The sequence below is a fragment of the Sycon ciliatum genome, chromosome 4, assembly GCF_964019385.1.
Source record: "Sycon ciliatum chromosome 4, ocSycCili1.1, whole genome shotgun sequence".
NCBI classification, from domain to species: Eukaryota; Metazoa; Porifera; class Calcarea; order Leucosolenida; family Sycettidae; genus Sycon; species Sycon ciliatum.
Genome location: NC_088646.1, coordinates 20,995,656 through 21,009,661, shown reverse-complemented (window position 1 = coordinate 21,009,661; position 14,006 = coordinate 20,995,656). Strand labels below are relative to the sequence as shown.

At 45.5% G+C, this 14,006-nt stretch overlaps 2 protein-coding genes across 2 annotated transcripts; both read left to right on the top strand.

The window, feature by feature from the left end:
* Positions 1-107: 107 nt before the first annotated feature.
* Positions 108-6,247, top strand: LOC135814967 (phospholipid phosphatase 5-like). Its single transcript, XM_065328175.1, has 8 exons — positions 108-337; positions 1,048-1,153; positions 1,464-1,554; positions 1,889-1,952; positions 2,739-2,887; positions 3,048-3,218; positions 4,128-4,151; positions 5,077-6,247. Exons 1-8 carry the CDS (start codon positions 279-281, stop codon positions 5,226-5,228), a joined length of 816 nt encoding a protein of 271 aa, XP_065184247.1. The 5' UTR covers positions 108-278; the 3' UTR covers positions 5,229-6,247.
* A 2,169-nt stretch (positions 6,248-8,416) lies between these two features.
* LOC135814966 (acetyl-coenzyme A transporter 1-like) lies at positions 8,417-13,317 on the top strand. Its single transcript, XM_065328174.1, has 4 exons — positions 8,417-9,556; positions 10,755-11,066; positions 12,322-12,549; positions 12,796-13,317. Exons 1-4 carry the CDS (start codon positions 8,519-8,521, stop codon positions 12,970-12,972), a joined length of 1,755 nt encoding a protein of 584 aa, XP_065184246.1. The 5' UTR covers positions 8,417-8,518; the 3' UTR covers positions 12,973-13,317.
* Positions 13,318-14,006: the final 689 nt, after the last annotated feature.

The window sequence follows — 14,006 nt, the reverse complement described above, 5'->3', positions numbered from 1 at the left end:
ACACTGCGCCGAAAACTTTCGGCGGAGTGTCTTTCAACCAGGGCCATCCCATGTGTGGTCTGTTGCTTTTTGATTTCTCAAAAACCGAGTCCAGCACTGCATGACGATGATGATTGTAGAAAATACGAAATCACTTTCAAAATATTACCGGTAATTGGAAGCATAGATAATATACCGGTAATGCAATAATGGTGTTTTGAGTTCTCTGAAACACGTGCTGGACTTGTAGATGTACCAGTAGAAACAGTAGTGCTGTGCAATCACATAGGAACTGCATAATGATGGATTCCATGGCTGGAGAAATTGCTGTCCTGTTCGTTTTGCTTGTTGCGTTTTGGTAAGTCTTCACTGAAAGGACAAATTCAGGTACCACAAGTTGTAGTCCATGTGCAGTTCTTTGGAACGTAACAGAAGCGCATAAAGTGCGCCATGAAAAGAGAAAGAGAAGAATTTGCAAGTACGTTTGTTTAACGTGCTGCCAAGCAAATGTAGTTACCAGGAGTTTTCACACAATGACGCATTAATATCAGTTATCATTGATAATGGCTAGCTAAGCCGTCTCGAATTAAGAATATGTCCCGTGATGGAAATTAGCTCTTGTTTACTCGAGGACCCTTTAAAAAAAGTCTTGCAATCCGCTTTCGCCCTTAATTAAAGCCATGGTCCGGTGTGCGTGATGTGGCACACGAGGTACATACACGCGCACACACCACACACACACAAACACACAAAGGGTATTTTTGGCGAGACGTGAAATTATAACATCATGGTCTCTGATAAAGTCACGGCTGGAGGAAGAGACATTACTCAAAACTTGCTCTCTCTCTCCCTCTCTCTCTCTCTCTCTCTCTCTCTCTCTCTCTCTCTCCCTCTCTCTCTCCCTTTCTCTCTCTCTCTAAACAATAACCCTTGGAGGGAGGTTGAACAATATAAGACCAAGTCTATAGTATATTCTCTTCGGAATTGAATATAAACTGCCTAAATAAGTATCCTGCACAGAGACCAGGCTGGTGTGACATTTCACAATGTCTTTTCTTTGGTATGTAGCTACCTGGATGTCGTGGAACCATTTCACCGAGAGATACATGCAGAAGAGCTATGGCTGTACAAGAATCCCCACAAGCCGGACACATTCACAGCCATGACCACTGTGGTGAGTTGTAGCATTTCGATCACAGGTACCGGCACCAAGTACTCTTATGCCATCATTCGATCATCGCCAACAGATGGCACTCGATAACCGGGAATGGGATTCCCTGGCTAATGTTCTTACACTAGCTGTGCATACTGTAGACTATAGCACCACTGGTCTACAAAGGCAAGTGTAAATTTCTTCAAGGAGGCCCCAATAGTGAGCAGCAAGAGGTATTCTCTACTTGTGTGCTATTTGTAATTCACATCACAATGTTCAGGTATGGCTGGATGCAACAGAATTGCCGTTCACTTGTATTTTCCACGTGCAGGTTTTGAGTTTTACAGTGCCACCGATTGTGATGATGGCGTGTTGTGCACTCCGTGGTCTCAGCGCGCCTGACCTTGTTCCTTCCGTAGTAGGTGGGTGATGTGTGTTGATAAAGTGTGTTTGTGTGTCTGTGTGTCTGTGTGTCTGTCTGTCTGTGTGTCTGTGTGCATGTGTGTGTGCGTGTGTGTGTGTGTGTGTGTGTGTGTGTGTGTGTGTGTGTGTGTGGAGGAGGAGGATGTATACCGGAAGTGTTTTCTTGTCTCTTGAATGGCGCCTTCAAGTATACAATGTAGGTCGTATGAACGCATATTTTTGAAAACTTTCCTGTCAGCAATTTCCTGAACTTTGTATGTTCTTGCGCTGCTATTGCATTTACTTGCTGCCATGGTGATGGTAGTTCTGTATCTTGCCTCGTGTTCCCTGCAGCTGTGAGCCTTTCAGGATTGCTGACAACGGTCTTGAACAATATCCTAAAGCTGTTGATTGGCAGGTAAGCCTGGCGTTTCTTTTGGTATTTCACTCAAACGTCTCTTATCCGGACGCCAGAGATACGGGCACGTCTCTCCCTACCGGGCACGTTCAGCTTGAGTTCCTATGGCAAATATTCTGCGGATTTGGGGGGTTCGAACTTTTGTTGTATGCGCTAGTGCTTATTTGTCACAGCCAACCTCTGTAATCCACACATTTTTATCAATGGATTCTTTTTGCATCCTGGACATGTGCAATACGTGCCAAATAAACTGCTGCGAAAGATGATGTTGTGATACATTACAGTAACGTGGTAGATGAGTTATCCTGAGATACGGGCAAATCTGAGATACGGGCAGTGCCCGGTCTCAAGGTGCCCGGATAGGAGAGGTCCGAGTGTATTCAAGGCAAAGCACCATGGCATATTATGTGATAGATAATACTGTATGAATGTATGTGGGACAGATTGTTCCCGTTCATGTGTGTGGTTTACTGCTGGTGGGATAGTGGTTGCCGGCGTGTTTTCTCTTGCGGGACATGTCCGTCAATGGCTTTCTCCTCTGGACCACACAGTCAGGGCCAGTCCTGTCAGCCGGAAAGAATACTCCATTCACCAGGGTGCAGAGCGGTATGCACCAGAGAGTAGTAAAATACCAGTATTTTACTACTCCCTGGTATGCACGAATACCTGACCAGCGCGTGGTATGTTTGAATGGTTGCAGCGAAAACAGCCTTCTGTATGCCTATACTGGTAAATCATACTCTGGGTATATTATTTGTTTTATATGATTGTTGCATCTCTCTTTAGGCCCCGTCCTGATTTCTACCATCGGTGCTTTCCACATGGTACTGATGACATACCTAAAACCTCATCCGGCAGCCTGAAACTGGACTGCACTGGTGATCCGCTTTTGCTCCGAGACGGCCGCAAGAGCTTTCCTAGTGGTCATTCTGCCTGTGAGTACTTACTTAGCCGTGTTTGTTGAGGCGACGGTGTGTGTTGTTTTGCCTGCGTTACTGCGTCCTTGGTCTTTGTTGATGTTAGCATGTGCTGTGGCATTTCTGTTGAAATTACAAGTATGATCGTGTATGTGCTTGGTCTTCTTTTCGTCTGCAGTATCCTGCTCAACATTTGTTTTCCTTTCCCTGTACTTGGTTGGACAACTTGGTATCCTCCTGCCAAGAGGTCGCGGTCAGTCCTGGAGGTTGTTGTTGACGATCGCACCCAGCCTGTTTGCCGCCACAATATGTCTGTCAAGATACTCTGACTACCGGCACCACTGGCAAGGTGTGTATGTAGTACTATCAAGAGTACATAACCCCAAGAGTGTGCAACTCCAGCTATGGGGTCTGCGACGGCAGAACTTCACATCACGTGATGAACCCGTACACATTATTTGCACTCTTTGCATGATAGATACAGGGTTGTACGCAGCCCAGCTTTGGGTACAACTCTCTTGTGGTCACTTTGCACTGTTTGCCAGCATAACCTTTTGAACCATGTCACGTGATGTGAAGTTCTGCCGTCGCAGCACAGCATAGAGGTTGTGCAGGCAGTTGCACACTCTTGGGGTTATGTACTCTTGGTACTATGTACAGGTATATACATTGTGTGTGCGTCTGTGCGTGTATGTGTGTGCGTGCGTGCCATATGGTGCAGTGGTATGTGCAGCGATTTCCAATCGATAGGTTGCGGGTTCGATTCCTGACGATTATGGTCACACACGTCTTTCTTCTCTTTCTCAGACTCTTCCTGTCTTTTCTTTCATTCTCCTGGGTGGTTACCAACAGCCAGTGCATGCCGGAGTATGTGGTGTGATGTGTGTGCGGGAAAAAAAAAGAAAAAAAGACCATAAAGTAGGGATTCACTGGCCAGAAAAAGCCACTTCACAGCTGTGTGGTGTAGACCAGGCTGAATAGTGGCGGCCAATTCTTCGGCCTTGCAAGCTGTTGAATGGTGCAATCCCAGCACAAGTTGCTATGGCTTCTGCTGTAGCATCGCTATCATCGCCTCCGCCGATGGGCGTCCAATGGTCCAATGGTGTGTGTGTGAGCCTGCACTCGTTTGTTTGTGGTAGCGCGCACGCATGCGTGTGTGACATGTGAATTACGAGTGTGAATGTACATGAGGGATTTTTCTTATGACACCACCTAAACCTGCCTTTCTTTCCTCTGTTGTCATTTTTGTATCTTGCAGATGTCATGGTGGGCAGTGCACTTGGTATGTACCTGTTTCCATGTACCTATTTATTAGGGCTGAAACAATTATACCGATAACTCGCATATCGATCGTTAAGAGTGCAGTCGATAATCGTTAGTGTTCAAAACGAGTGCTAACGATTTTTATGCATGCATATCAGTGACAGCATTCTAGCCCTTGCACTCCATCCGATAGTGAATACGAGTACAATCATAGTATATATGGAAGACTTGCTTGATACTCTGCCAACCGGGTTATGGTTGTAGTCAGGAGCACTGTGCGTCCCCGCCTTGTAACATGCTGTCGAAATCGAAAACATGAGTACAATCATGTACTTTCAAGCACAATAAAATTCATTTGTGGCCGTGAAAGAGATCGGGAGAGAAGATAAGAGCAGTTGCCAGAGGGTGATGACAAGATTCAGATGTCAACAGTGCGGTGCCAAACATCTCTAATGTAGCGAAGGTATTATGCAATTTCTTCCTAAACAGGTGTTCAACGTACACGGGTAGAGCCAACAAGAATCGATAAAACCAATAAATCGATCGTTAACGATATCGGTTGATCGTTAGGAGTTATCGAATGATCGTTTCAGCCCTACTATTTATGATATTGGCTTGTCATACTAGGATTTATCGTGTCCAACAGTTACAATACACATACACATGCTTGAAGCCCTACCATTGCACAGTGCTGGTGCATTGAATTGTCACTGACAGCAGACTTGCAAGCTTGTTCAGTCCGTCGAATGTGAATTTTTATAGGTCGTTACTTTCACCGAAGACTACTTCACATGTTTACATGTCATGTTTGTTTGCTCAGTGTTCTGCTGCTACCGTTGCATTGGCAGCCTTGCGTGCTTTGCTGACCTGTGCACTCTCTCTTTTCTCTCCATTGCCTGTGTGGGTGCGTGTGGGTGTGTGGGTGTATGTGTTCATATTACCAGGATCAACAATGGCCTGGTTTGTCTATCACCAGTATTTCCCTGTATTGTCACACCAGCAGGCGCACCGGCCACTAGCCGTGCACACTAGCACTATGTCCAGCAGTGGATTCAGCCCGGAGCACAGAGTCAAACATACCAGTATCCAGACATGACATGGAGTGAGTTAAGATTCAATGCTATCGATGCTATATCCATACGGTGCTGACTGGACGAAAGCTGCTCAAGACCGGCTCAGCTTCTGCTTCTGTTGTGGAGTGGATTTTTCTTTTCCTGAACTAGGACTGACTGACTGGCTGTTGTCGTTGGAGTTAATTCAGCGTCTACGTGCTGACACGCAGGTGTAGAGTTGAGATGAGTGAGCTAGACATGCTGGAGCTGTTGATCAGCGTGACGAACCGGGGGAATTCCCTGGCAGTGTGACCTACAGTACAGTACTAGAAAGTGGACAGGTGTAGTGATGTGACTCACATTTTCACTCAATTCTTTGTCAAGCCATATTGTGGAAGCATGGCAACTGCCGAAACGGAATGCTTTGTACCATAAGGACAATAATTATATTATATTTATTTCACGAAATACACACTACAATTCATTAATTTGTTCTCGACGGTTAAAAAAAGTGGATGCTGACATGTACAGTACAGTAGATATTGGTTATAACGTGCCCTTTTTGATTTTTCACATTTATCACTATATTAAAACTAAAGGCCGATTCACAATACAACTGTTTGCGACGCGACATGCGACACCTGTGATGAGCTGCGACAGCAGCACGCGGTTCACAATCTTTTTGGTGTTTGTGACATCCGTATGCACTAGCAATACTATGCACGTGCACCCACAGTAGAAACTGTACTCCATTTGTGTACGTCGCGCTCAACTTCGCAAAGTTGAACTTTCTTCAACTTCTGCAACAGGTGCCTTGCGACTGTACTCATACGCGCCAGCTCACGACAGGCATTTACTTGTCGCAACTGTCGCAAATCGCGTGTCGTGGCGCAAAAAGTTGTATTGATTTTCAACTGGGCGCGTCTTACACACACACATTATACACGTGTGGGTACTCAATCGTGCTAATGTAGCGTACTGATACATTGATGCATGCTGCTGCACCTTCTCCAGTCCAGAGTGAAGAACTTCTTGGCTGCTAAGCATCATCCAGGAAGCGTCAGACCAAAATACACCATCAGGGGTGTCAGAAGGTATTTTAGTGTGGTATGGTCAGTCATCTGAAGTACAGTTTACTCGTGGGGGGGGGGGGGGTGGTGGAGCCGAAAATTTTGGAAATTTAGAGTCCAGATCAGTGTATTTTATTGATTCACGGGGTACCTGGGGCAAAAAGTGGTACGGTCAATACCGTAGTGACCGTACCGTGTCCGACGCCCCTGACTATGAAAACCGTTCAAAACACACATGTGGCTCCAAGTAACTAAGTAACTAGTTGAGACATCAATGCCTTACACTCGTTTGTTGCTATCATTATATAGACGATATTTTTCTGTACAAAGGGGTGGTTGTGATTCTGTATCCTTATGGCCGATTTATTGCTATATCCGATATTATTATTGGTTATAATGATAATTTGACTGGCTTTTTCTGGTTTTGCTTTTGATATTTTTCATTTTGTGTCAATACAGCCGGTTGATCACTATATCCGATGACTTTATAATCGATAATATCTACTGTACTGTATACAGTAATATGTAATTTTAGGTGTACACATGTAGTAAAATTTAGGTATCAGGGACCTGCCGGGTTTCAGATATACCGGTACATGTACACGATTGTAATAGAATTAGGTGACCAACGTTCCCTGCGCCTACAGTGCATACTCCCTTGTCATTTAGGTGTGATCTAAATAATATTTAGGTGCCTGGTTTCTCCACCAACACCTAAAATAACGTGTAGGTCGTTTGTTGCACGTCATTAACGGCAACGTCTGTAGGGCCTTCCCTATCAAAATAATAAATTCTACTACAACTACTATTAATATCAGTATCACGCTGGTTCATGCCCGTCATGAACTTGATCAAGTGTATGATGATGCACTTTTATACCATGGTACGGTGCGGAGGGCCTGTTTTCAGCCAATCAGCGCTCGTCTAGCCATGGTTATATTGGCCAGTATAAATCCCGCGCGGGATTTATATTGAATATAAATCCCGGTGCACGGGACGTACGCTAGGGCACTGCCACCGTACAAGTTCACTGCCTGAAAGGCAGTGAACTTGTACGACGGCAGCACTCCAGCGCACGGACCATTCACAACAGACACAACATACACCACATGAACGTGTACACTCCACACAGAACGGCATGACGAGGAACAGTACACAATGGAAAAGAAGAATGACCTGGAATTCGTCTACTGAGTATTCTACACGTATTATACTGAAACTGAGGATAAAGAACGTCAAATAACCACGAAGTATCCCGAATGGGTCAGCAATGTACATTGTACTTCAAATAGTTGAAGATCATCAACAGACTGTCTCCTTCGTAACTAAGTTTATGATACAGAGTGTTCTTCAAATCCACCTAAACCGATTGGAAAAACGCTAGAATGGATTGAAATGTGATACAGTGATACAAAACAGTGTATGCAAATGCATCTACTTGCAAGTAAGCAAACCTGATTATAAGATGCCGCATGTGCAAATCAGCACTGTACCATAATCATGATATTAATAGTAACACTTACTCCCAAAGAGTCCAAACTGTACTGTAGTCTAACTAGTGACGGTAGTTTGATTCAACGACAACTCCAGCACCCCAGCAATTCAGTTGACTTCCGCATCGCTCACGAGACAATATGCTACAATATGCACTGGAACTGAAAGGAAATCTGATGCCAAACATCCACGGAGGAATCTCCTTCTGATCTTACTCGACCATTCTTTCAATTGATAACCAGCAGAACATGTTCATGTACTGTATGATGTAGGAGATCTCCAAATAGGTTCGTTGTTCTGGAAATGCGTAGGGGTACCTGGCATAAGTAGGATATGACCCTCGTAGTCGGGTTATACCGTACCCTCATATAAATCCCTCCTGCTATCGCAGTCGGGATTTATATTCAGCCGGTATAACCCTCTGACTCGGGTTATATCCTCTACGTATTGTTGTGTCTTGCCATCACGGATATATCCAGGGATTCCCGGCACTCGGGAAAGACACTCGTGCATGCAGTCCGCGATTGAATGCTTGATATTATCGACACGTGACGAGGTTTCTTGAATATTTACAGGGTTTTTATGCCTCATGCCACGCACGTCACCATGGTCACATGCATGGTCATCTGGTCATTTTTGTGTTTACTTTTACCATGTTTACATCAAGACAGAGTATCTTGTATTGGAATTTGAACTTATGATTGGCTATTTATAAAGGTTGTATGACCTGCTATGAGTTGCTTGTATTGAGTATCGGGAATAGTAGTTAAATGAGTTCGACAGGCGTATTGCGTAGTCGCAATCCTGAGGATTCCCAGTCTCAGGCTGGAGGAGATGCCACCTCTGATTCGTCAATGGATAGCAATGCCCAGACAGGTCTGTTGGCAGGAGATAATCCAAACGAAGGCCAACAGCACGACGTCGAGCAGGAGGCAAACTGGCGAACAAATAAATCTAGCATAGCACTACTGGTGTTTTTGTACGTCTTGCAGGGAATTCCCCTTGGACTTGCTGGCAGTATTCCACTGATCCTGCAACAGCGCAACATCAGCTACAAGGGCCAGGCAACATTTAGTCTAGTGTTCTGGCCATTCAGCTTGAAACTATTATGGGCACCATTCGTGGATGGCATATACAGTAGGCGAATGGGCCGAAGGAAGTCGTGGCTTGTGCCAACCCAGTATGCCATTGCCTTGTTGATGATCTGGCTGTCATTTATAGTGACGCATTTGATAGGAGATGGCGAGAGCAGTGTTCCTCAGCTGGTGCCGTTGACAGGGGTTTTCTTTGCTCTGAACATGCTGGCGGCAACACAGGACATTGCCGTCGATGGCTGGGCTCTAACTATGCTGGACCGGCGAAATGTAGGCTACGCCAGTACTTGCAACTCAGTAGGACAGACCGTAGGGTACTTTCTGGGGAACGTTGTCTTCCTGGCGCTGGAGTCGGCTGACTTCTGCAACTCGTACTTGAGATTTGAGCCAGCCCCGACAGGTATTGTAACGCTAGACTCATTCCTGCTCTTTTGGGGCTTTGTATTCCTTGTGACGACGTCACTTGTATGGGCGTTCAAGGCAGAGAAGAAAGAGCTTTTGCTTGCCAGACGCCAATCATCTGATAGTGAAGAGCGGGGTGGTGACTGTGATACGGTCACGCACCAATTACAGGGAACCGAGTGGACAACGGAGGAATACGTTCAGCCCGAGGAGGCTGATGCGCCTGGCATTCTCTCGTCCTATCGCCAGCTATTCTGCATCTTGAAGCTGAAGAATATACAGAGCTACATCCTGTGTACGCTCTTCATCAAGGTAAGCAGCAGCCAGTGCGCATGTTGTGTGTACAAGCAGCACTCGGTGATACCACTGCTGTCTCTACTACATGACAGTGTGCTAATATCTGTGACTATATCAGAACATGCATGCAGTGGAACCCTCCAATATGGACACCATGCAACCAACACGCCTACATGTATATGTATCTGTCTTGTGCATGTGTAGACGCCTATAGGGGTCCCGGATTACAGAATACACTACACCTTTAGTGGCATTCATTATGTGCGTCCCTGTACGCAAGCTTAGACCACCCCTGCCCCATCTGGTTCTTATCCTTCTTGGGTTGAACTATTCCTGGAAGCAAGACTTAGTGAGGAACTGCCTAGGAAATACTGTACCCGGGTACATAATTATACACTCAATCTCCGAACAGTGGTACATATACCAGGTACATGTACAGTTGCGCTCGGTGAAATCCAACCGAAAGTACAAGACTGGCGCCCTGTACCAGTTTTGATTACATCATCGTATCTGTACATGTGTACGTCCAGCCGCATTCGTGCCACTCCCAGGGCGTCGAGGGCCGTGCAAAACCAGGGCGCCAAATGTGCACTCTGGGTCGGATTTCACAGAGCGCAACTGTATTAGTAACACTTGCTATAGTCAAGTTAACAGAGCCTGTCCCGTATTCAGCCAGTACACTGGGCTCTTGTCCAGGTGTGAGTTGGACGGTACACAGTTCATGGCATTTTACACAGAGCTGGTTTCACAGTGTGTGGTTGAATTGGACTTGGACTTGGCAACATACTGGCATGAAAATCTTACATCTATCCCATTGACCGATAGGCCCTTTGTGCTGCTTTCTTGGTTGGCTTGAGTGAGCGAGCTTGTACACTCTATAAATCCTGTTAGAGAAGATGAAATATTGTTGCAGTTTCTTTCTTAGCTTCAAAGTTTTGCAGAATAGATAAAATCGTTGTGAACAAAGTGCTGGTGAGTGTGTGTCCCATTGAAATGAAATAGATTCTTGGTTGTAGGGAAGCGAATCAGCACACGACGCACAGAAGCCATAGTATTGACTAGACCTTTCGTACCATTACTTTCCAAGTCAAATACAACAGTGATTAACATGGCAGCAAGCAAGTTCTTATTACAACAGTGGGGACCACGGTACTACAATGTCAAAACAGTGACTACTTTAGCATGATTGAAATGTGTACTTTTGCACTTGCAGCTTGGAATGTCAGTTGCTGATTCCATGACAGGCCTGAAGCTGATTGAGTATGGTGTTCCCAAGGAGAAACTGGCGATGCTCGGCGTACCAGTGGTTCCACTGCAGATAGTGCTTCCCTTGATCATCAGCCGCTACACGGCCGGCCCACGGCCTCTCACTGTGTACATGTATGCATACGTGCCCCGCCTGCTGTTTGGCTTCGTCTTTGCTGCTCTAATATGGTGGACGCGGTCGTTTGGTCAGCAGAATGGTGCCGGCCATTTCCCTGGTTACTTTTACGTCGCCGTGGTTGCACTGTATGCCCTGCATCAGGTGAGCTGTCGTAGTTTGTATCGGAGTCTTGATAAGAATCAGCAAGAGTACATGGGTTGCTGTCACGGCGAAATTCCGTGACTACTGTAAGCTGTAAGAGTTGAATCTTTAACAGGGCACAAAGTCATTTTAACGAGAAAGAATCCATCGCTAGCTCATATTTATTTATATTTCACAGTAGCTTGGTGCATGACAGAGCAGTGTGAATGCACTTATACAGTTGCGCTAGTTGCGTACAGTGTAGGTGAATTCCAACCCAAAGTGAAAACCCTGCAGGCATCCTGGACCAATTCCAATTTCATCCCTGCATTTGTACATGTGCACGTCCAGCAGTACTCGTGTGCGTACCATTTCCAGGGCATCCGTACCAGGGCTGTGCAAGTATGGGGCGCCACTTTGGTTCGGACTTCACCAAGCATAGCTGTACTACACGTACTGTGTAGGATGGAATCTCAGATACTAGTAACTACCTCCTGGGTGTGCTAGGAGTTATTTTTAAAGAGTAATAATTAGGGGTGAAAGTTGGCACTGAGATCCCGAGTCTGAGGATTCTGATTTTCTCCGATCGAATATTCGAGTACTATTCATCTCCTAAAAATTGCACACCAAGGGCCTTAAAATCACGCTAAAACCCTGATTGAACCGAGTAGCAGTCATTTTTCTCGGGTATATTGGTTGGTGGGTCATTTGGGCTCTCTCTACTCGTGAACAAATGTTCACCACACAGTCTGCACATCAATATCTACCGACTGCTGCTCTGCACTGCAGATTCCTGTGGTAAATGCATGTACCATGTATGAACGAGTACTCTTGATTTATTCCGAGTACGATTATTTTTGAAAAAACCGAGCGAGTACTCGAGTATTCGGTATAATTGTTTCACCCCTAGTATAAATAATGGTATCAGACTGAAGAAAAGTACAATGCTTCAGGCTCCGTCTAAATAAGTTAAAATAACATTCTCGAAATTTTCCGCAAGTACTTTTTCTTTCGATGCTTTCTCGTCAGGTGGAATAGAGGAGGCGAAAAGGAACAAACAGGCGCAATGACTCATCTACAGCAGAGGGGTGATACATGCAGTACATCTACAGCAGAGGGGTGATACATGCAGTACATCAACAGCAGAAGGGTGATACATGCAGTACATCTACAGCAGAGGGGTGATACATGCAGTAGGGGGAGAGGGTCATGTAGTAACTTACCTGCTGTTTCCAGCTCGCAGTGTGCTTCTTCTTTTTTGCTTTGTTGTTTCCAGGTGACTGTCTACAGTATGTTTGTAGCGATCATGGCGTGGCACTCGCGCATCAGTGATCCACGTGTGGGTGGTACATACATGACTCTCCTCAACACGATCTCCAACTTGGCGGCCAACTGGCCCGGCATTGTAGCCATGTGGTTTGTCGACATGCTCACTGTGCGCGAATGCCGAAGCAAGGAGAGCTCTCAAGTGCTCGATGCCGCTTGCCCCACAGCCAATAGTGAGGTGCGTATGTCGTGGTCATTACTTTCTTTCCATGCACACACGCTTGTCTAGTTGAGTCTACACGGGTGGTGCTTGTATCTGGATTTTTCCTCCGTTTTCTGGGAGTATTCCTGGACAGACCACACCATAACAATGACTGTAGCAGGTGTGTTTACTGGTATGTGTGATGACTTACAGCAACCTTTCTCTCTCTCTCTCTCTCTCTCTCTCTTTCTCTCTCCCTGGCATTAATGCTTCATCTTCCAGGCATGCAAGACGGCTGGTGGGAACTGCTTTGCACTGTCGGACGGTTACTTCTATGAAATGGTGATCAGCATCTGCCTTGGCGCCGTGTGGCTCTACTACTTTGGCAAGAAAGTATACTCGCTGCAGCTGGCTAACTTATCCAGCTGGCGACTTCCATCTAATTTAGGTCAAAGTTAAAAGGGACAAGCCTGGCCCCCTCTCTCAGTCCTATCACTGCTCCAAGTTATTTTTGTGTTGGAGTGTATCAACAGACAGTTTTACTTTGCAGTATGTGAATTTATTTTACTTGAGTTTTTTTTTATAGACCTTTTCTTGCACTGCCGTAGCCATTTCACTGTCCGTATATTCCTTGCTAGCTGTGGATATTGAGCTTTCCATAAACACCAGACCACTAACTTAACGAAAAACTCCTCTTCAACTATCACCCATTGCAGCGAGTGCCAGTATGTTCAGGGAACCTTACTCGTATGCATACTGCTCCCAGAGTATCTACTGAAAATACAGGAAAACCTGCCTTTTAAACCGGACGCCCTTGGTGCAGCGGAAACTGTCCTGATACGACAGGATTCCTCTTGATCCAGCTATAGCCTAGGGATAAACGTTTGATCCACAGCACATTGGTGCATGAAAACATGCCCGGTCAACATAGGATTCCATTTGATGCAGGGTACAGCAAACGCAGGTTTTACTGTGTGCATATGCAGTAAATTTTGCAACTTGCTGCACGTCATTGGGCATGTTTTATACAAGTAATACACAGGATCTTTATGCCCACAGCAGTCGCAACTTTGTCCTTCGATAAGTTTTTGCATTTCCAAATGGGTTCTAGTCTGCCCACCGTCTGTCTTGCCAGGGTCAAACGACGTCTCGGCTCTGCTGGAGATGTTAAACTGTGCCCCCAGGTGTGTGAAGTTCTCTACTGCCTCAACCACTTCCCCATTGCAGGTGAAAGGATCTCTCGGATCATCCATTTATATAGGCTATCCAGACTACGGCCAAAGTCACGTCTGAACGTGAATTTCCATGGTGATTCAGTTGTGTTTCAACTCACAAGGGTACAATCGCCTACTATATACAGTATCAAAGACGTCGGAGTCGTAGAAACGTAGTCACAGTTGATTGTAGTATGAATACCCTATAAATATTTTAATCATTAGGTTGGTCCCTATAGTCCGTCACAACCAAAACACGCAAAAAAAAAAGAGATAAAC